At 45.4% G+C, this 24351-nt stretch overlaps 1 protein-coding gene across 1 annotated transcript in view; it reads right to left on the bottom strand.

The window, feature by feature from the left end:
• The window catches only part of LOC138293098 (complement factor H-like), a 595692-nt gene that overhangs the window by 386235 nt on the left and 185106 nt on the right, over positions 1 to 24351 (bottom strand). Inside the window, exons 9-10 of the mRNA XM_069232110.1 lie at positions 23421 to 23483; positions 5115 to 5294 (exon numbers count right to left, since the gene is read on the bottom strand). Of these exons, the coding sequence (XP_069088211.1) occupies positions 5115 to 5294; positions 23421 to 23483 (243 nt within the window). The remainder of the gene's footprint in view (positions 1 to 5114; positions 5295 to 23420; positions 23484 to 24351) is intronic.

The following is a 24351-nucleotide window of genomic DNA, read 5'->3' on the forward strand; positions in this document are numbered from 1 at the left end:
TTATAATTAACACCATCGGTAAAAATTACTATGCTTGCAGATTTATGCACACAGTTTTGGGAACTTGTTAGGTAAACTACATTATCTATAACTCGCCCTGCTACCATGCACAGTGCTCTCATAAATAATGTAATTTGAGATGCCATGAGGGTTGCTATGAATGCTATGATTTAACATGGCATAAGTGATGTAATACGAAAGGGTACAAGCTTTGCCTGGTAGAAGGGGTGAGATATATAAGATGATTTGTGGTGGGATAACAACAACACAGACATTGTAAAGTCTATGAGGTGTAATAATGCAAGATATACTCAATGGCTTTTGATCTTCTCTATGTTTCATTATGACACCTCATACCATCCTGGCCAAAGACATAGTAAAGTAGATGTCTTCTCTCATCCAATAATCGGGGGACACACCTGTGGTAGTTCTTGCACTTAGAATCCTGGTTAAGCAGACTAAACAACGAATTGTAGAAGAGTTTATAAATCCAATACCATATTCATATGGAAAGCTCCAAAATGAACAATGGGTTTAAGAGGTTGCAAATTGTTAAACAAGGGTTATCATTTCAAGAGAAATGTCTTTATGTTTAAGACAATGTTTTGTAAAAATGCATTTTTTCTTGGTGTCATGGCACTCCTTCAACAACTTTTTTACCACAAAGGTGCTGGAACTCATTTTTTGAATTTTTTGGTTAACTGCCTGCGTTAAATGCAATTGTTAGAAATGGGGTCTTTGGTTGGCAGTCAGGTTACCCTCTGTCCAAGCAAGGACCCTCACTATAGTCAGGGTAAAAGAGAATCACCCTCAGCTAACCCCTGCTTACCCCCTTGGTAGCTTGGCACGAGCAGTAGGCTTAACTTCAGAGTGCTAGGTGTAAAGTATTTGTACTAACACACACAGTAACTTAATGAAAACACTACAAAATGACACAACACAGGTTGAGAGAAATAGAAAATATTTATTTAAACAAAACAAGACCAAAACGACAAAAATCCACAGTACACAAGTCATCACTAAAAATGCAAAAAGAGTCTTCATGTAATTTGAAACACAAGGCTAACGCTGTTAGCGTGAAAATGTACCTTGGGTGCGTCAAAAATAACCCCGCACAGGCGAGTGTGCGTCAAAAAGGGCTTGCGATGCGTCGATTTTACTCACGAGCGAGTCCTTGCATTGTTTCTCTTTTAGTCAGGTCGGCGTACGTCGTTTCTTCTCTCCACAGGAGAGCGATGCGTCGATCCGGTCAACACTCTCGGGTCCGGACAGGCCTTGTGCCGTTTTTACATGCCCAGCGGTGTTTGCGCCAGAAATTCAGCCGCACGATGGTCCGAAAACCACGCCGCGCGGGTTGCGATCTCACCAGCCTCCGTCAGCGATGCTGTACATCGTTTCTCCAGCCACGGGCATCGATCTTCGGGTTGCATTGCAGGTGAGCGTTGATTTTCAGCCGCGAAGCCGGCGGTGCGTCAATTTTTCAGCTGCAGATCGGAGTTGCGTTGATCTTTTCCCTGCACGACGGTCTGTGCGTGGATTTCTCACTCTTGGGCTGCCAGCTTCTTTTCTCAGGGCCCCAGGAACTGGATGGCCACAACTTGGCAGAGAAGGAGTCTCTACACAGACTCCAGGTGCTGGCAGAGAGAAGTCTTTGCTGTCTCTGAGACTTCAAACAACAGGAGGCAAGCTCTAAATCAAGCCCTTGGAGATCTTCACAAGAAGGAAGGCAGCACAAAGTCCAGTCTTTGTCCTCTAGCACAGGCAGAAGCAGCAACTGCAGGATAGCTCCACAAAGCACAGTCACAGGCAGGGCAGCTCTTCTTCAGCTCTTCTCCAGGCAGAGGTTCATCTTGGTTTCCAGAAGTGTTCTAAAGTCTGTGGTTTTGGGTGCCCTTCTTTTCACCATTTTGCCCTTTGAAGTAGGCTTACTTCAAAGGAAAGTCTCTCTTGATTGTGAAATCCTGCCTTGCCCAGGCCAGGCCCCAGACACTCACCAGGGGGTTGGTGACTGCATTGTGTGAGAGCAGGCACAGCCCTTTCAGGTGTGAGTGATCACTCCTCCCCCCCCCTCCTAGCACAGATGGCTCATCAGGAAATGCAGACTACACCCCAGCTCCCTTTGTGTCACTGTCTAGTGTGAGGTGCAACCAGCCCAACTGTCAAACCCCCCCAACCAGGTAATCCACAAAGAGGCAGAGTCACAGAAATGGTTTAAGCAAGAAAATGCCCACTTTCTAAAAGTGGCATTTTTGAATACGCAGTCTCTAAAAGATGTATTTTTCAATTGTGAGCTCAGTGACCCCAAACTCCACATGTCCATCCGCTCTCAAAGGTAATCTACACTTTAATCATATTTAAAGGTGGCCCCTATGTTAACCTATGAGAAAGACAGGCCTTGCAACAGTGAAAAACGAATTTAGCAATATTTCACTGTCAGGACATATAAAACACATTACTATGGTGGTCATTCTGACCCTGGCGGTCTTTGACCGCCAGGGCGGAGGACCGCGGGATCACCGCCGACAGGCCGGCGGTGCTCCAATGGGGATTCCGACCGCGGCGGTAAAGCCGCGGTCGGACCGGCACCACTGGCGGGGTCCCGCCAGTGTACCGCGGCCCCATTGAATCCTCCGCGGCGGCGCAGCTTGCTGCACCGCCGCGGGGATTCCGACCCCCCCTACCGCCATCCAGATCCCGGCGGTCGGACCGCCGAGATCCGGATGGCGGTAGGGGGGGTCGCGGGGCCCCTGGGGGCCCCTGCAGTGCCCATGCCACTGGCATGGGCATTGCAGAGGCCCCCGTAAGAGGGCCCCTACATGTATTTCACTGTCTGCTGCGCAGACAGTGAAATACGCGACGGGTGCAACTGCACCCGTCGCACAGCTTCCACTCCGCCGGCTCGATTCCGAGCCGGCTTCATCGTGGAAGCCTCTTTCCCGCTGGGCTGGCTGGCGGTCTGAAGGCGACCGCCCGCCAGCCCAGCGGGAAAGTCAGAATTACCGCCGCGGTCTTTCGACCGCGGAACGGTAACCTGACGGCGGGACTTTGGCGGGCGGCCTCCGCCGCCCGCCAAGGTCAGAATGAGGGCCTATATGTCCTACCTTAATCATAAACTGCACCTTGCCCTTGGGGCTACCTAGGACCTACCTTAGGGGTGCCTTACATGTACGAAAAGGAAAGGTTTAGGCTTGGCAAGTGGGTACACTTGCCAAGTCCAATTTATAGTTTAAAACTGCACACACAGACACTGCATGGCAGGTCTGAGATATGATTACAGAGCTACTTATATGGGTGGTACAACCAGTGCTGCAGGCCCACTAGTAGCATTTGGTTTACAGGCCCTGGGCACCTCTAGTGCACTTTACTAGGGACTTGCTAGTAAATCAAATATGCCAATCATGGATAAACCAATTACACACACATTTTGTATAGGAGCACTTGCACTTTAGCACTGGTAAAGTGCCCAGAGTAACAAAAACAGCAAAAACAGAGTCCAGCACACATCAAGACCCTGGGAAATAGAGACAAAAAGTTAAGGGAGACCACACCAAGGATGAAAAGTCTAACAGTAATCAAGCCAAGAGAGATCATCAAAGATTAGTAGGGGTGCTGGACCCTTTATTGGCACCTAGCTCATAGGCTATTATTTCAATTTTTTTCCCTCACAAGGTCATACAACACTTCTGGGTGCCAATGCCTACTGTACAAAGTTGCAGAAACAACAACAAGTGTGAATAAAGCCAAGCTACACCTCACTGAGGAGCCTTAACTAGGAAGAACCTGATCCTAGGTTGCTTGTTACGGTTCAGGGAAGACCATGCCTGGCAGTTCAGGTTGGATTGTTCCAATTGGATCAGAGTCAAGACTGATTTTCACATGGCTAGGTCCAAGCTGAGGTGGCACGGTGTGTAAAATAACAATGAACTGGGATGCAGCCCAAGTAATTACCGGTGGCTGAGATTATTTCAAGCATTCCATCCATCACTTTTTTGTGTACTGTACAAAGCTGGACCATTTTGCACCTTTGACCAAATTACCTTCAGCACATGAACTAGTGCTACTTTTTTTTCCCAACAGTATGATTACATGAGATACAAGAACTTAATATAACTGACAAGAGGGCCACAATTTATTGCTAAGTTCTGGAATACCGAACTCTGTCTTGGTGTCTTGGTGGCAAACACTCCGGAAAGTTGGCAAGGCATGGGAAAGCTGGCAACTTTGTGTGCATCCTCTGAGGGCGCTACCCAGGTACATGCTAGAGAATTGTGGTCAGAGTTAAAAAGCACAGTGTTTGGCACCAAACACAAGGGAATTTGGTTGGGCCATCATGAAGCTGGACATCTGGAGTTTGCCTGGGTGCCAGACTATGTTATCCTATGGACCACCGGTGAATTGCGGTAGTATTAAGTATTAAATGCTACCACAGGTCCATATATGCTTGTTCATATATGTTCACACTCATAATATAATGCACCCTGTCTCCTGGGCTATAGGACGCCTACCTGAGGATTTTTGGTAAAACCTAACGCCTCACAAGACAACCATATTGGGGACAAACGTTTTCATTTATCATTGATTTTCAACTTTGCACGTGTACTGCATTGTATAGCTTGCGTACAAGGTGGGAAATCCTTAAAGCACAATTTTTGGACTGGAAGTATCCCATAAAAACTATGGCTTAGACAGCACACACACCCTTGCAATATGGTGCAAGGATATGTGTACTGGCACAGGGTAACCAAAAGTGTGCCAGAGATGATGGAGAGAAAAATGCACCATATCTTATTAGATATGGAAAAAAATGTCTTACTCCCTTTAATGTAAGACAGCACAGAAACGTTGGTGCTGTGCTGCCTTATCTTAAATAATTGTAAATCCAGGCTTATGTCTTTTGATCTTGAAAGTACTAAATGAAAGTTTTTTTATTCTGACATATTAATGAGTAATTGTCATAGATTCAGCTTAAGTTGCTTTAAATAGGTAACAGTTTCAATCTGTCTCATCACTTTTGTCTTTTAAACTTCATTAAAAAACTGACATATGTTTGATTGTCTTAAGTAAAAATGCATTTTCAAAATGTAAAGTAATCTTTAATACATATCTATACTGACCAATACATTGAGGAGGAGATGTCCATCTTCCATTCTCACATGTTATCGTTTTTGGGCCATAAAGTATGTAGTTTCTATTGCAACTGTACGTAACAGTTTCACCATGCTCATATGAAGATCTTGTCCTTTGTTCTTCTGAGTTTTTCAGTTTAGGTGGTTCTAGACATTCTATTCCTCTACCTATGAAAGAGAATGTATAGTCAGAAACATCAGAAAATTGATTGTTAGTATATTCAAATCCACATAATAATTATTATTGCCAGTTTTCCTTATGTTGAGATCACAATAAATATCACACCAATCCCGCCTAAGTCCCACTCAGTAGGATAGCAAGGATGTCATGGGCTCTGGTACAAGCAAGGAAAATGACCCTTGGAGTGCAGCTGGGACAGTACAGAACAGAAATTTGCAAGGTTCAAGGGGCCCTGGTGCCACTGCACCTATTGCACCACTGGTTGTTCCACACTGGGTCCAACTAATAAAAACTTAGGCCCATATTTATACTTTTTGACAAAAAACTGCACAGAGTATAAATATGCCTCTTACTATCTAAGCCCTCGATCCACTGCCACAGTCTATAGAGGAAACCATGAAAATTACCTTGTGTGATTCTCAGTGCTTTTATTAATCTCAAATTACAATGACAAAGACAATTAATCACTGATCATCCAGTGGCGTCCGGCAGCTTTAGGAGCGAGAGGGGCGGGCGGGAAGCACACACCCACACACACCCATTCTTTCACACACAGACACGCACGCACATCCATTAACAACACTCATAACATTCAAACATGCACGCACGGACCAAACATTCATTTTAAACATTCAAACACACTCATTCTTTCACACACACACGCACGCACGCACATCCATTAACAACACTCATAACATTCAAACATGCACGCACGCACCAAACATTCATTTTAAAACATCACACACACTCATTCTTGTCACTGAGTGGGATGGGGTCAGTGAGACTGCTGACCCCACCCCACTCTGTGACGAAGTGTCACTGATTCACATTCGCCATGGGCGCTTCAGGGCTTAAACCTGAAGCGCCCCGGTCGAAGTCAATGGGTGACGCTTTCCTCGTCACCCAGGGGAGGGCTTCGAGGCACCTTTGCTGAGCCAAGGAGGTCACGCCCATAGGAGCTGTGACCTCCTCAGCCCAGCAAAGTTCAGCTCAGGCAGCCAGGAGTCTGCGTAAATCGCGCATGTCTCACTCCTGGCTGAGCTGAAAATGAAGAGTGTTTGTCAGGCTGACCTTTGTTCAGCCTGACAGACACTCTTCATGAGGGGCAAAAGGTAGCAGGCGTGACCCCTCCGCCCTAAAGGACGGGCCGCGTCTGTGATCATCACAAAGTTTTTCATTACATTATTTCAGCAAGTCACTTTATCAAATATGAAATGGAGCTCATACACATGATTACACTACGTTTGACAATTACAAGAAATGTCACAAAAAAAAAAGTGCATAGAGCTTTTGTACAATCGCCAGTCGGTGAGAGGAGCAATACATTATAAAAGATAGAAATATTACGGTGCAGTTCTACTTCCAGAAGACCGCTGAAGTGTCAGGGGTCGAAACGTGCACATACCTTTAATTGGGGGCTACAAGGACTTTCATGGAAGACAATCTGGACTGAAACGGTGTTCTGTGGCTTTTTAAAAAAACATGCCACCACTACCTGTAATATTCTTTTCAAAACACAGCATGTAAAAAAACTGCTTGTGAACACTAAACGCACTTTAATTTTCCAAGTCGAGGAAATGAAAATGTACCCTAGTAATTCTCCTTTTTTATTCTATTGAGTTCCTGTCACGAATCGGCGATGGCACAAAAGTAGTTGTAATAAGAAGAAAAGTATCTCGCCCGTGGATGCTCGTAATCAGGGTCTAAACGTATATATTAATATGAGTAAAATGTTTTAACCAAACTGCCAGTGGGTGGCATACATTCACTTTAACAGATTTGTGACCTTTGGCAACGCTCTCTTGTGTTCTGGTGCCTCAAAATGGCTACAGAACTATTACATTTTTTTTTTTTTTTCTGGGACCTATATTTAGTTCTCCAAAGCAGGTGAGAATATAAAACAACAGAAGCCTATCTACTAGGCAAAAGGAGTTTGAACACGTTTCTTAAATGATGAATACAATACGTTTGTCCTGTATTAAAATCTTGAAGGAGTGTTGCTATGGTTAGGGCCAGGAAGAAGCTATGGTGCCATGTGGCTTCCCTAGAGTACAAATGTGGCCTGAAGAGGTGTTGGAAGCTGGTCCAATGTGTGGTGGGTACATGAGGTACTTACACTTTATACCAGGTCCCGGTTTTCACCTACTAGTGTAGTGTAGGCAGTGTCTAGAAGCCTCTAGAAGTAGCTGTGGATGAGCAGCCAAGGCTTATATAGGAGACATGCAAAGCTCATTCATTACTACTGTAGTTACACAGCACTTACACACATGAAAGAAAACACTCAGGTGGTTATTATGACCTTGGCGGTCCTGCCCTGCCACACCTGTGGTCGCGGTCAGACCGCCAACAACGTGGGTGGGACTGCCTGGCCGAAGGTTCACCACCTTCGACCCGACGGTCCACCTAACAACGCCTGCAGTATTTTGAGAATCATTACCGCCAGAGATTCTGTGGCAGCAGCTCTGCCACAAAATCCCTGGAAGTAAGGATACTGGCAACAGGAATACTCATTCCTTTTGACACAACAGGACTCCTCAACCCAACTCCATGTAGGAGACCCCCCCACCCCGACCCCATCAGAAGCCCCTCCATCCCTCCAAGCAGCGAAGGCCCCCTCGCCCGGTCCCCGTTCTGACCCCCCACCTCCTCCATCCACATAGGCATACACCACACTTACATACATACATGCACACATCCACTCTCACTCATGTACACACACATGCACACACGGCCACGACACCACCCCCACTACCACGCATACAGGCATAAACACAAGCACACAGACACTTGCACATACGCACACAAACACACAGCACCCCGCACTTCCTCCATTTACACACACACACACCCCCATTCACGCACACAACACTCAACACCCCCTCCGTCCCCTGTCGGACAATCACCTTACCTGGTGGTTGCGGTGGTCGTCCAGGAGGAAACGGGGACCATGGAGCTTGCTCTGCCACCAGCACCCAGCCAACACAACACCACCACGACAATGTTGTAATACGGCGGGTGGTGTTGTGGTGACGTGGCGGTGGGGACGGAGCAAGTGCCACTAGATCGCCGACCGCCTGTTTGGCTGCTAGCGTCTTCCCCGCAAACAGTGGCGGAGAGTAGCCAGCAGCCATGATATGGCGGTCTGAAGACCGCCAACACTGGTATTCATATGGCGGTGGTCTACGGAATAGACCTCCGAAGTCATAATGAGGGCCTCAGTGTTACCAAAATAAAGGTACTTTATTTTAGTGAAACAATTACCAAAAAGTACTAGAGAGGCAACCCAACAATAGGAGGTAAGTAACATGCTAGATATGTATGCTAGTAATCAGCAACAGGCATAGAAAGTATTAAAAAACAGTGCAAATGGCAATAGACATTAGTGACCCTAGGGGGAGCTCACACCATATACTAAAAAAATTGAATGAGAATGCAGGACCCCCACATTGGTAAGTGGAATGTGTAGAGGGGAGCTGGGGGGGGGGGGCTAAAAAAAACCAAAGGTAAGTACCACAGTGACCCCTAGCAACCGGGAAGAAAGGAGTAAGTTACTGGATTTTTCCCAAACCACCCAAAAGGTAGAAAAAGAAGAAAATGCAACACCCAGACAAGACTGCAAGAAACCAGTCTAAGGGGGTCCCTCAGCAAGGCAGAGAGTCCACAGAAGAAGAGGCAGCCCCCACAGGAGACTCACTGGACGAGGAACCAGGAGTCGCAGAGGAGGCCACGCAGCACAACTGTGGGTCCCACCCCGCAGGAGAAGTACGCAGAGGGCTGTGAATCACAGGAAGGAGTGCTGGGGGCTGGGGCTACATGGAGCCTAGAGATCCTTTGGAGGAGATGCCAACAAGCCTTGGTAGCTGCAAGGCACATGATGCACGGGGTACGGTCCTGTGTGGGAAGGCAAGGGCTTACCTCCACCAAAGTTGGACAGCTGTCAGACAGGACCAAGAGGACTACTCTGGACTACCACCCGTGATGCAGGATCCATGCAGCTCCGGATGAGAGGAGATCCTCACAGCTGGTTGTCATTGCAGTTGGTGCCTGCAGATGCAGGGAAGTGACTCCTTCACTCCAAGGTAGATTCCTTCTTCCTTCTCATGCAGACTGAAGACTTGCCACCCTAAGAGGATGCACAGCCAGGAAAATGTTGTAGAAGTTAGAAGGAGCTGTGGAAACAATGTTGCAAGCAGAGTCTTTGTCGTGGATGCAGATTGTCGGTTCCTGAAGGGTCCAGTCACAGGTCCAGTGGCTAGAAGTCAAAGTAGAGGTTGCAGAGGAGTCCTGCTGGAATCTTGCAAGCTCAATCTGAGGACCCACCCAAGAGAGAGAACCTAAATAGCCCTGGCCAGGTGACCAACTATCAGGAGGGGACTCTGACATCACCTGCCTGACCTGGCCACTAAGATGCTCCCAGAGGTCCCTGCCAACCTTGGATTCAAGATGGCAGGGTCCCTGCCAACCTTCGATTCAAGATGGCAGACCCCAGGGACCCTCTGGAGGAGCTCTGGGCGCCACCCCTGGGATGGTGATGGACAGGGGAGTGGACACTCCCCTTTCCATTTTCCAGGTACGTGCCAAAGCAGGGACTTGAGGTCCCTGAACCGGTGTAGACTGGTTTACGCATGGAGGGCACCAAATGTGCCATTCAAAGCATACCAGTGACGCTACCCCTCCCAAGCCACGTAACATTATTTTCCAAATGGAGAGGGTGTTACCCCCCTCTCCGAAAGGAAATCCTTTGTGCTGCGTTCCTGGACCTGAGCTGTTCAAGCAGCAGGAGGGCAGAAACCTGTCTGAGGGGTGGCAACAGCTTGGGCTGCCTGGAAAACCCCACAAGACTGGGAGGAGCAATGCTGGGGAACTCTAAGGAGCCCCCAGAGTGCATGTAATCATACTTCCAATACTGGCAACAGTACCGGGTATGATTCCAACATGTTTGATACCTAACAAGGCTAGGTTCAGAGTTACCATTATGTAGCTGAACATAGGTAGTGACCTATGTCCAGTACACGCATAAAATGGTGTCCCTGCACTCACGAAATCCAGGAAAATGGAACTGGAGTTTGGGGGGGCACCTCTGCTATTGCAGGGGTGCCCTCACACACAGGTACTTGCACCCTGCCCTCTGGGTAGTGACCTGCAGTGAAAAGGGTACATGCACCCTTTCACGCAGGCTGCAATAGCAGGCCTGCAGATGCACTTTACATGGGCTCCCCATGAGTGGCCTAATACATGCTGCAGCCCCTGGGGATCCTGTGGTACCCCAGTGCCCTGGGTACCTGGGTACCATACACTAGGCACTTACATGGGGGCACCAGTATGCCAAATGTGGGGTGTAATTAACCAAGTTACCAAGTTAGAAGGCAGAAAATGGGGGTAACCATTCCAAGAAAGAGGGTACTTTCCTACATGTGGTGATTCTGCTCAGCTTTTTGGTCACCACACAGTAGAGACCATCTGTATATCTTTGGTGGCCAAGGGGTACTCCTGTGGAAGCACTGTACGTAACTGCATGGGGAACACAACATCTCTCTCAGGAATATTATATTGTAAGTGCAAGCGTGCATTGGGGTGATACTAGTGGAAGGAGAAACTACCAGGTAATACAAATGAAAATGGGGCAGTACAAAGCCACCCCTTTCATAGGGAAGCACCAACGTGTTGCATAGAATCCATACACGCTTATCCACTCAGATAAGTCATGCCAAAAGTTGCTGTAGAGTAGCGAAAAAGGAATTCATCAAAGGGTTAGAGATGTTCACAAAGAGATATAAAAAGCGGCCAATTACAAGTTTGAATTTGGCATTTTTTTTGTGCCTCTGTCATTTAGTGCCTGTTGCCTATATCTGGGTCACATGACGGGGTATAACTGACAATTGAGCTTTGTGTATTCCTCCCAGACTGCCACACACAAAAGGGAGCTTAGAGGAGCCTGCATGGGACATCACTGGCAGGGTGGGAGGGAGGAATTGGGGTCAGCCCACTTACATTTGAATAGCCTGTGTCCTGCCTCCGCACAATGGACTGCATACCCCCTGTAGTTAGTATGGAGCCAGGAAAGGGAGGGCAGGATGCCTGGAGACCTCAATGGGAAACCTCAAGAAGTGTATCCCGCATTTCAAAAGGCACAACTAGGTATAAATACTGGAACTCAGATACCACATCTACAGTACAGTTTTGGGCCTGTGGATACTCTGCCAGGAAGAAGAACTGCTGAGCTGCTGAAGGACTGCCACTCTGCCAGACTGCTGCCCTGCTGAAAAACTGCATTGTGGTGCTGCAGCCTTGCTGATCTGCTGCTCTTTTTCCTGGATAGGAAGGAGTGAAGCTGCATCTCTTGAACGCAGAACCTCAGAGTGACTCCAAGGGCTAGTTGGCTGGCAACAGACACAGACGGCTCCAAGAAACTTGACCTAGCACCTGGACTCTGCCACCTGTCTGTGAGTCTACCCTGCCAAGTAGTGTTACCCCAGTCTTGGAACCTTGAAAGGATCCTACAGTACTCTGCCAGCCTCTGTGGATCCTGCAGAACCAACACATCTCCTCAGCTGCCCGGCACAACCACAAGCAGAACTGATGCATTACCACTACTGCATGGATCAGAACTACCGCAAAGACCTGCATCACAGTCTGTCGCCACAATGGAACCGCAGCTTTATGACACATCTTCGGCACAGGTTTTGCGTTCCGCATCAATGGCACTTCAACGAAGACACTGAACTCTGCATCGCAACTACGCAGCTTATTGCCCAAACTGTGCAGTGCATTCTGGACTGCGGACTTCTCCTCATAACCCTGATCAATGGGATCCTTGACAACAACACAGGACCTCCTTCACAGCCTCGCCCCATTTTGGAACCAACTGATGCACGATGCACTTGCAACGTGGATCCTCGCCACTTCCCGGAAACCATGATTTAAGATTCTTTGTTCAGTGGGCCTAATTGGGTCCCTGTAGTTGGCCCATTGCAGTCAGGCTGAACTTGAGACTATAGTTGGTGCATTCCACCTTCTAGTACCATTTTACACTAAAAACCTCAAAATTGAATATCTCTGGTTCTACTAATTGGATTTTTATCATTTTTGGTCTTGTTTTATTTATTAAAAATTCTCTATTTTCTGACTGTTGTGGGCTCCTTGTGTGGTGTGATTTTACTGAGTTGCTGTTTGAAGTGTTACACACATACTTTACACATTGGCTCTGAGTTAAGTCTGACTTCTCTGTGCCAAGCTACTGCAGGGCAATACACAGGTTATTTTAGGGGCGTCCCAAATATGATCCAGAATTCAGAGTTGGAGTTCATTCAAGGACTGTTCCATACTCTCTTGCAACTCCAAGATGATTTAATTGTTCCTGTGGGCATCTTCCTTTCAAACTATACTAACCACCAAATGAACAATCGCCTGATCGCATGAACACTGGCTCAACTTATCAAACTCAAGATGGAGACCCTATGATCAACATCCAAAGAAGAAATGATAATCTATAAGTGTGCCTCAATCTTCCTATTTCAGGATATATCAACAATGACTCTAGTGGAATGGAAATCCCTTAAGGTAGCAATTGACTATCAATAATCAAAACAGATCCCTTATAGGAGGGGATACCTATAAAATGTATATTTCCAGATAAAAGATAAACCACACTCAATAGCCACCAGATACGAGGGAGTCAAATTGTTGAACCTTAAACCTGTTTGGGAGAGGAAAGAGGATTCGCCAATGACCATCGACGAGAATGGCAATCACAAAAGTATAAAAGAGCAAGCAACGGGAAGAACAAAAATGACAGCTGGGTGACAAGCAGAGACTGAGATGCACTAAGAGATCACCTGATTGTTGAATGGATCAATGGTGGTTCCCTGAACTCTTTCTGATGTACTTCTTAATGTCAATTGTGGAGTCAGAGACCCCATCTACTACAGGTCTAGTACATGCTGATATTTTAGCCTGACGTAAATATGTTTCACCTTCACTTGACTCAACTCATTTCTAATGCTTTTGTCTATGTTCTATTTCATTCTGCTTCTGCCCCGGGGCTTTGGTGTTCCAGTTTTACCATGTGACTGCAGGATTCATACTATGATTCATTGATCATTAAATGCAATGATTTGATGCAAAGAGAATCTCTGCATTGTTCAATTACTTCATTGTGGTGTTGCCTGGGAGAAACCTGATATTTCCAGACTGCCTACCGAGCATGTGCCAAATATGATATGGGGGATTGGTTTTACTTACACATAAAATTATATAGTTTATGCTTTTTTAAAGCTTGAATTATCCCCGGCTGGGAGTGTTGCAAATTGTTCATGTTGATTTAAGTTGCGTCTGTGTTTAGACCATGATTACTTCAGAATATGTTTCGCAAGGTTGCTCGTGCATGCATCTTGCTTGTGTCTTGGGATAAACTGTTGGAGAAATTGTTGGGCTCTGTAAGCGTGTACGAGGAGCTTGAGGTTGATCCTCTTCTCGACGAGGAGCCAGTGGAGATCTCTCAGGTGTCCTGTGATGTGTTCCCGGCGGGGGATGTTCAGGATAAGTATGGCGGAGGTGTTCTGGATTTGTTATTGCTTGCCCAGGTTCTTCTTGGTGGTTCCGGCATAGAGGGCGTTGCCGTAGTCAAGTCTGGCTGTGACTGGGGCATGTGTCACGGTCTTGCGGCAGTCGCTTGGGATTCATCTGAAGATCTTCCAGAGGAGTCGGAGGATGTGGATACAGGTGGAGGCAACGGAGTTCACCTGTCTTGTCATGGTGAGCGCTGAGTCGAGGACACTGCCAAGGTTGCATGCATGCGCTGTAGGTGTGGGGGTGGCCAAGTGTGGAAGGCCACCAGGAGTCATCCCAGGCTGAGGAGGAGGGTCCCAGGATGAAGATCTTGGCCTTGTCGGAGTTTAGCTTAAGGCGGCGACTGCTTCCATCCCGTCTTGGAAGTTCTTCTTGGCCGTTGTGGGGTTTTTGGCCAGGGAGATGATCAGCTGAGTGTCACTGGCGCGGGAGACGATGTTGAATCCATAGGCCTCCACAATTAGGCCTACACAGTCCAGTGAGGTGTCAAACTGGGGTGAAATATGCATGCCTAGTTTAAATATGGTCCAAAGAACTTATGTGTATATCTTATGGGTCATCCAGAATTGTCCTATTCTCTTCCTCCGCTCAGAATCAGATTACAGAGGTTCTATGTTCCTGCTGGGCCAAGTTAAATAGTCTGCTCTATAGCAGAGGGAACAAAGGCCTCACCACACAAGGAAAATCTACATCTGGTAATCAGCTGTCACACTGCACCTTGGTTGGGACAGCCCAGGCCCAATGAACAAAAGAGGAAGCCAAGACATTTGGAGGCAACACAGGATGCGGTTTTGGTGGGAAAGTCCCTGGCAGTGATGTCAGGTAGGGGTGGAACTGAGAACCTCAGAGGAGCTCTGCACATAGACAACTTGATGCCTCGGGTGGACAGGGGTGGAGGGATGATGTGGCATCCTGGGATTGTCCAAGGGGGGGGTCTGGCATCTAGAACTTTCCACTCACACTTAAAAAACACTGCACATGGAAGAGACAGCATAACCCTCGACCTGGATGGTGACAGCGACAACACCAAGGACAGTAAGAAAGACAAGCCACCTGATGCCATGATAACCTAAGAGCTCTGTCTGCAGCTGCCCCCAGAACTAGATGGGTCTCTCTAGGGCCAGTGATCCTGGACCCTACGGACCCCCTGAGGACCAGATGGGGAAAGACCAGACTTTTGTGCCCCAGCAGGAGGAGAGGAGCACCAAGAAAAGGAGAAAACAGGTGCAGGGAGACTGCAAAACCAGATCCCTGAAGGGTGCACCATTTTTTAGGCCATGGGACTGGCTCAAACTGCTGCAGGTGTCAAGGGCTCACCACTAGGAGCAAAAGGAGCCTCAGATCAGGAAATCTGGCCCAATGGGGCCAGAGATATGCCCATTAAAGATTAGGGTTAGGCAGCATGTTTCCGTCCGCCTGTGGAATTGGAGGAATTTGGTGTCTGCACGTTACCCTTGTAATGCTGAGTTACGGACGAATTCTGCCAATCGTCTTGTGGCTGATTTTTTTTCTCAAGAGGCTCCAAAATGCATAAGCATAAGCAAGATTTGCATCCCCTAATGTCATTTTCTAATATAGGCAGTCACTGTCAGAGGGCTGCTTTATTAGATTTGCTGCCAATTGAGTAGATTTTCTATTCGAGTGCCAGCAAAATCAAATTGAATGGCTGCGTGATCTTGTGTACAGCATGGTGCCATTCGCACTGATTTTTCAGCAGTGCTCGCAGTACTGGTGCTCAACTGCAGTGCAAGCAGAGAGAAGCATATTTTCCACCCATTGGTAGAACCCCGTGAAATCTCGTGGAGTTTTATGCAACTTCATGAGATTCCATGGAGTAAAACTCAGCAAGGTCAGCCTACCTCTCTTTAAAATCTTGACTTTTGACCCCTTTTGCTGAAATGGTGCTCTACTGCTGGTTCTCAAGATATCCCCAGCATGGGCCAGAGCCCGGGGTCGGTGCAAAGGTTTTAGTTATTAAATTGCCCAGGAAGGGGATTCATGCATGCAGCTCCCATTATGGGCCTAGAGCCTCATACCAGGGCAAAGGCACCATTGAATGGGCCCTGGGACTCCATCATCAGACCCACGGTGCAACAGGAAGCGAGGGTGAGTGCTGCTGTGCTCCCTCACTCAGTGTCCAGGGGATGCTCTGCTCCTGTATCCAGGGGCATTGGGATGCTGACATCAGTGTCCCCATCCTGCTCACTTGGAGCAGGTAGGGAGAATATAGATGCCAGCTTTTGCAATGGCAATCAGCAGTGCCAGCCAGGCGGGAAGCCTGCTGCAACAGCTTGGAAAGGCTTGCTGTACTGTCAACACAGTGAGCAACCAGGTGTCCGGTGGGCACTGACATCCAGGATCTTAAAAGGAAACAGAAACAAAAAATAACATGCTGCACAAAGCCAACCTACCAGGTAAGTCGTCCAGGAAGCTACTCATAAAATATCCATGTGCCCGGTATGGAACACCACCTAATGCCCTCCGAGGGCTCCCAGTGGCACATTTCTTTTCCCTTATGGTTCCTCAGGGAGGGGCAGATGCACCACCAATGCTGGCAAGGAAGTGTATGGGTGCTGCAGGAGCATAGCAGCCCCACATGGTTAACTTTAGAAAATTACCAGCACATCTGTTAGGTTCTCGAATGGAAGACCTGCAGAGACTTTCATCATTACTTAATCACTCTAGGCTGGAACTTTTGCTCCACAGTTTGGGAGTACAGGGCCTTTAGGGGTTGGAAATTTGGCTGCATTTTATTGTGCATAAATGTGCAAAAGAAAGACTCAGACACATTATGCTGATTTTCAATGCTTTATTAAGAATATATATTCCTGACAGTGACTTTTGATAAACATTGCAAAGCTTTTATTGACAATGATGATTGCATTTAAACATGATTCTAGATGGTTATTTTTACATGTGGTTATTGATCTTATAATGTGGTGAGCCTTTAGCAAAAATTATGCTTGCCCTTTATATTGGTGTGGTGACCCTTGCAAAGTCAATAGGTCTGTGTCATTGAAGAGGACCCCCCTTATATTGTAATGCTCTATCTGGTATAAGGATATTGTGATTATGGGGTCATGACCCACTAGAGGTCAAATGTGATTTCACAATGTCACCAACAGTGTTTCCACCTACCTCAAGTATATATTTGTAAATTAGTATGTAGCGGTATGTGTGTGCATTTAATAAAGTCACTTTTCCTATTGTAAAGCAGAAACCACAGACTGCTCAATCATTTCTTGAGTGTAATTGCATGCCAACAACTTGGGATTGCTGGCCCACACCACCCACTCTAAGTAGGCCTTGGACTGCTCTGCTTCACTACCCTGAGAGAGTCAGGTGCTACAATGGTGTGCTTGGGTCTCAGTGAGGAGATAATTGTGGACTTATTACTTGTGAAGGGCCCACATTCTGCACAACTAATAAACCAATTTATCACAATGACATATTGTTCCTAGCTGTGACCATGCAGGTCACAATTCCCTGGAGTGTGTGTCTGTAAATTCCAGTTCTCTCAGTCACTCATCTAATGATAACATTCTCCCTCTCTAATTCCTTTTTGACCATAAAGGTTATTCTAATACAATGCTTTAGTCACCACCCCTTGAATGTTGCCAATTCAACAAATGTAAAAGCTGATCACTAAATATGAATGACATTTTCACACTTTTGGTTGTTGGTATCTCATGTGACGGTTGTCAGAAGAGTTGGCCTTTAACAGTACCTCAATTAAAATTGCTCACACAACTATTTTTTTTATCACATTTATATTTTGAACCCCAATTTGATTTAAAATGTGTTCTGTATCAGATCGCTGATACTGCACTCCACCCCAGCATGTTCTTGTCTTGTTAACCACCCCAAATGAGCAAGAACATCTAACAACATCTACGTCTGGTGTGCAACACTCTTCCATGTCAAGGTCCTGTGTAATTCTTTCCTGCCACACTGGCACTCCTGATTTCCAAGTAAAGGAGCTGTTCCATGGCTCTTTAATGACCAAGGTGCAGCATTGATTTTGAGCAGGTACCAATTTTCTTTTAGGGAGCCACAGGGGATGGCTTGCTTTTCATTAATGCTGCATTTCAACTTCTCCTTACTGAGACAAATATTGCCATATGTTCTACAGGTCTTGCAACAGCCTTTGAGATCGTCTGTTTGTACCCACATGGCCCAAGAGCTTCCACTGTACTCATCCTATCTTGTGTTGCTGTCAGCTATGACTTCATCAGTCATTATCTATCTTCTTTGGCTCTGCATGTGTTTTCATATTAGGATTCAACTGGGTCCTAGCTCGTCATAGTTTCACTCCAATACCATTGTATGTTCATGATTTTTATACATTTCTTTATGCAATGGAACCCTGGGTTTGGTAAATAGATCATTAACAGTTTCAGAAGAAAGCAAGGATGTGTAAAGTTTGGTCTTTGACTTCATTCCTGAGCATTATTACATAGACAGTTTAAACAAATCTCTATGGTAATAGGGCACTGTGCAGATCATTAAACCACATCGGCTTATCTTGGGATCTGGGAAGATCAGTGGCTGGCAGATACTCAAAGATGTTCTTTAGCAATATTTGCAATAGTTACATTTGAAGTTTGACCTGCACCAGAAAACACTATTCACCATAAAAGGACCATCTCTGTGTAGTAGCAAGCAGCATTCCTTCTCATGGGAATGAAATGGAAAAGTTGTGATTTCCTGAGCCATTAGGTTCTACTGGCATAGAGCTGCTTATCAGAGTGCACCTGATAGCTTCAGGTGGCACAATGGGTGCCTATGTCATACTGAGAAGTACCTCCACAGCCCAGCATGAATAGCAATATTGCCAAGAATCCAAAAAAGCTGTTTTCCTCCCAAAGACATCCAACTAGTTCAACAAATGGTAACCAGGAGTTGTTTGATTCAAGCAATTACGGCCCATATTTATACTTTTTTAGCACCACATTTACGCCTATTTTAAACGCAAAAACGGTGCGAACTTACAAAATACAATTGTATTTTGCAAGTTTGCGACACTTTTGTGTCAGACAATTACGCAAATGCGGCGCTAAAAAAGTATAAATATGGGCCTAAATGTCATGAAGTGTGCTTTTTTAGAATCATCATCTCGGGTGGTGCACCAGTGCATGACAATACCACCTATTATGTGTTTTCAAATAATTAGTGCAAGGATCATTTTCAGATTTATCAATTTGGGCACCCGCATTCTGTGTGTTAGTATGAACTCACAACTGTATGTAGTTGTGCTACCATGGCTACAAAAATAAATGAAAACAGACAGTTTAGATTTAGTCTGAATACCATCAACACTAATCCATGGGATGGAAACCCAGGGTGGCCACTACTAATGTCTGATTTCATTCCGAACATTTCTGTTTCCTTGTCTAAGCCAAGTGTATGTTTCCTCCTATTTCAGTGCCAGTATCATCTGTCTGAGTGTCTTTCTTTCTGTGTTGCCATGTATGTATCTTACTTTATCTTTGCCTTCTTGCTCTTTGAGTTATATTGCTTCAATGTCAGTGTCTTCCTTCATCATTTTCATGTATCATCTCCATGTAGAAATTGAATGTCCATGAGACAGTCAATTCCTCAAACACGGTTTGCATATCATCTAGACCTGGATTTCCAGCACCTACCTGACGCACAACCCAACCAAGAAAGAATTCCTTCTATTTGCCAGTAACAAGAAACAACTTGTTAAAGTGGCATGGAACTTGACGGCTCCGAATCCAGAATTTCACAAATGCAATATCACTTGGATCCACCCTGGACACCAGTCCCGCTCTCAAATACATTACAAAAAAGAAAAACACAAATGGCCTTGTTACAGCTTTTTCTTCTAAAGAAAGCCAAACAATTTCTTTAAGGAAGCAATTTCTGAACTCACAGTCTTGTATCTGGATGGTAATTAAGCCCTCCTCTATGGCTGAGATTATTTCAAGGGTTCCATATATCACTTTTTTGTATACTTACTGTGTCGCCCAAAGTGGAACAGGTAAGTCTATACCTGGTTGAAGAGCCCTAACTATGGCAAAATCAGTCCTAGGTTGCTTGTGTTCCAGTTAAGGGTAGACCTGGCCTGACAGTTCGAGCTGGAATGTTTCCATTGGTCAAGAGTGATTTGGATATGGCTGGTTCATACTGAGCTGGCACGGTGTGCAAAGTAACGATGGATTGGGATGTGGCACAAGTAATTACTAGTGGCTCAGGTTAATTCAAGCATTCTATCCATCCATCACTTTTTTGTATACTTTGGTGTGTCACCCGGAGTGGTACAGGCATTGATCTCGGCTTACTATGTCACTGGAACCAAGCTATACCTGGCTGAGCAGCCCTAATCAGGGTGAAACCAGTCCTAGGTTGCTTGTGTTCTAGGTTAGGGAGAACCTGGCTTGGCAATTTGGAGTGGACTGTTCCCACTGCAGCAGGGTCAAGAATGATTTGCATATAGCTGGATCCAAACTGAGGTGGCATGGTGGGCAAAAAGCGACTGGGATGCGGCTCAAACGAATGCTAGTGGTTGAGATTAATTGAAGCATTCCATCTATCACCTTGTTGTAGTTCCAGATAACATGTCATGTTCCTTCAATTGATGCTGTTCCTGCTCAGCCAATGGGCCCCAAAGTCTGTCTCTCCAATGCCAGAAATTGTAACCTTATAACTCTCAGGAAAAGGGTGACATGCACAGCACATGACATGGGGGTAATAAGGCGCAATGAGCAGCAGCACAAGATAAAGTCTGAAATTGCTGGCATGGCTGCAGTATTGTAAGACAGGGTTCTGTGTGTGGTACCAAAATGTCTCCCTTGTCACAACACATGGTGCAGATCAGTACTCATAACTACAAACCTGACATTCCACAGTGCTGCCCCATATAACCTACTGCCACCAGCCACTTCAGCCTGCCACCACATTTGGGTTTATGTTTTCTGGCTTCTCTGGAAGCAGGAACACAATAGCATGAAGGAACTGGGATGGCAGGTAGGTAGTGGGGCTGTTTAGATCATTGAGAGACTATATTGGCCAACTGAGGTTTTACCAGCATATGTGGATGCTGCACTGAGCGTTCGAGATAGCACTGGTATTTGTAGTCCTAAATATGCCACCATGTGGTAGCTATAGGGGCTGAAATTGATATCTGGTGCTAAACCTGGGCCTTCGTATCCTATACTGTATGTTTTTGGGCTGCTATTGAGGTTAAGCCTGCACATGGAACAATTGCACTCGACATCTGAGTCTACACATGCACTTGGTGAGTGCACAAAGTATTTGAGGCTGTAAGTACCTAATTGGAAAGCTGCATAGGGCTTTTGCAGTCACAACTGTGCATGGAAAGGCTATTTTGGGCATACAGAGGCTACAAAGGTCCATTGACTGTATATGCACAAGGGAAGACTACATTCAGTATTTGAGGTTCTAACTAGATGCGAGGGCTCTTTTGAGCATATAAAGCTAAACATGCAAATGAAGGGGATGTTCTGGTCATTAAAGGGTCTACATACACATTTGGAGGCTTACTGCCTGATGCATAGGAAATTGCACTGTGAAACCATACCTGCTCATGTTGAGGCTATTGCGTATATTTGAGGCTAACCCGGAGTATATAAAGTATGCACTGTACAATGTACCAGGAGAGGATGTAATGGACTTATGAAGCTAAACCTGCACATTGGGAGGCTTGAATAGGCATATGAGAGAAAGTGAGCTTTGAGACTACTGTATATTAAGTGTTGTGGGACTGCAACAGGGAAATGGTTGTGGCCTAACATGGGAGGCTGTGCATGTCCCTCTGTGACTGTAGCTGGGCAGTTAAGTCTGTGTTTGAGCTTTTAAACCTGTTATTGTGTATTTGGGGGTAATCCCTGAGCATCTGAAGGTATGGCTGTTTGCATGGACATATTATTGTTATGCCTAAACATCTAAAGGTTGTGCCTGGGATAGTTGAAGATTCGCCGTACTGTTTGAGGTTGTTTCTGTGCATTATGACCTATGCTAGAGCACCTATTTCAGTGTATGGGCAGATGAGGAAATACTTGGGCCCATAGTTATACTTTTTTAGAGCTGCATTTGTGGCATTTTTTGACGCAAAAGCGGCGCAAACGTGCAAAATACAATTGTATTTTGTAAGTTTGCGCCCTTTTTGCGTCAAAAAGCGTTGCAAATGCGGCGCTAAAAAAGTATAAATATGGGCCTTGGTATTTAAAGTATGCCTGAACATGCCTATATATTTCTGCCTGTAACTAGGCATTTGGGACTTTATCTTGTCATTTGTGGCTGTGTATGTGAGGATACTTCACGGCGTCTGAAATCACACTTGGTCATTATAAACTGCATTGAACATCAGAGGTTGTTTTAGAGTAGAGCACATGGTGATTGTATCTCGGAAAGGGCTAACTGCATTGTTGCAAAGAGCCACTCTGGCCTGCATTCCAGTAATATATTTATTGACCAGAGGATCACGAAGGGAAACAGCTTCCAGTAATATGTCCTACTTCAACTGTGTCGCAATGAACAGCCTATCCACTTGAAATTATACATTCCACGAATGCCAGCTAGTCTGGCAATCCGTGTACATAAGCAACATAACACTCATACATAATAAAGTAGAGCTTTGTCCCTGTCGTATCGTCATCATGAAATACCAAAAATACTATATGGTTGATAACTAAAACAAATGCACTCTTATGTTATTGTATTGACCTAGCCTTTTTTATTTTGGTTTGAGGTCAAAGGTCACCGAACAACATTTCTTGTTTTCATTGTGGGTTAAAAATCATGCAGTGTAACTTCCTGTAACGTCATGAAAGAGGGGACGAAATGTTTATGATTTCACTTCTGTTGTGTCTTGCGTTTCCCTTAACATGTCATAGAATATATCAAATAATTTGCTCTGTTTACTTGTGTCCAATTATTGGTCACATTTTGACAAACTCTCCAGTATGTTTACAGAACATAAAACTTTGTGCATCCTTCCTCTACAAGTATTGAAGTGAAGCATCATTTATATAAAAAATGAAAAATGCCTTATTATGTCTAGCTGGGCAGACTACTGCACTACCATGAGTAGGGTAGCGTTCACGATCTCCACCATGCCGATGAAGAACTATCCACCGAATTTAGCGATTCAGCGACTGGCAGGTGGGGCTGTATCTTCTGTGAAGGGACCAGCTGTTTGCTTGGCAGCAGTGAAGTTAACCGAGCAAGCACCATGTTTAAAATGCCAACTCAGCAAACTTTATTTGTTTAGAGAAAAAATGACCCCATTTCCCAAAGCAGGAATTTGCTTACTCTAAAGAAATGTAAATGGCCCAACCAACACACAGGGAACAGGAGGCTCTGATGTCAGAAATGCACAGGCCAAATGAGTGACAGTAGTTCCTTACTTAATACAGTGGGACGCCAATCACTGATCCCCTAAATCCCTGGTTTATAGTGTTCCTCCAACTTTGCCAGACTCTGCATAAGGCCATGACGTCTCTTGACCATAGGTAACAGTGGCTCCATCTCACAGAAATAAAAATATGAATTAAACTTACCAACAGCTGGATCTGAATCATCGAATATAGGATTTTCGGTGTAACCATATTCATAATATATTTCTGAAAAATTAAACATTTCAGAAATTAGAAAAACAGCCTCCCAGATGCCAAAGACCAATTATTCTACAATACATTTAATCTTACTATGAATTCAACTTAAGGAACGGATTTTATTTGTCACTCCTCCACAGCAACCTCAGTTGTAATTGTCAGCACGTCAATATGCATCATTGAATTTATTCTCATCTGTCTGTTCACTTTCTTGCTCCTGAGATACAGGATTGTAATAGTTTGCTTCCCATTTCTGCCTTCGCCTTGCACTGTACTCAAACTCTTAACATGCAGATATATATCTTTACTTCATTATGAGGGCCCTTAACTTGCCATTCTCTTCCCTTGTTTACCATTTACAAGCCAAGAATTAGCAGTCACTCCAACCTACCTTCTCATCCTTCCCTTGAGAATAAGGATAAGCGTGAGCACCTCTCATGTGAGTAGCCACTCTCACTTTTGTTTTACTGAAATGCCTGCTGTTGCTGTACCTTACACCTCTTTGGTTACTGATGCGTTAGGATTGAGCTCTTGCATGGTAATGCAAAAACATAAACAGAGTCAACATAATATTTGTATATGTAAACTTCATCACCTTAGAGGTAGCTCAAGATGCATAAACTGTGATCCAGATCTCTCAGAAGGGTCTGTGCTTAAAGTGTCGAGGAACATGTGTGAATGTCATCCACTGGCTGGCTACTAAGACAACCAAAAGTGATGAGCAGCAGAAAATCGAGGTAATTGGGTGATAAATGAATGGCTAAGGGGGATTTGTAGGGTGGTTGAAACCAGAATATCAGGAACAGTCAGGTTCTCAAGGGTAGGGTCTTTATTTAAAAAAGACACTATTTTGAGGAAAAATAGGGCAATTGTCCTT

This window comes from Pleurodeles waltl, chromosome 4_2 (genome assembly GCF_031143425.1).
Source record: "Pleurodeles waltl isolate 20211129_DDA chromosome 4_2, aPleWal1.hap1.20221129, whole genome shotgun sequence".
Classification (NCBI taxonomy): domain Eukaryota; kingdom Metazoa; phylum Chordata; class Amphibia; order Caudata; family Salamandridae; genus Pleurodeles; species Pleurodeles waltl.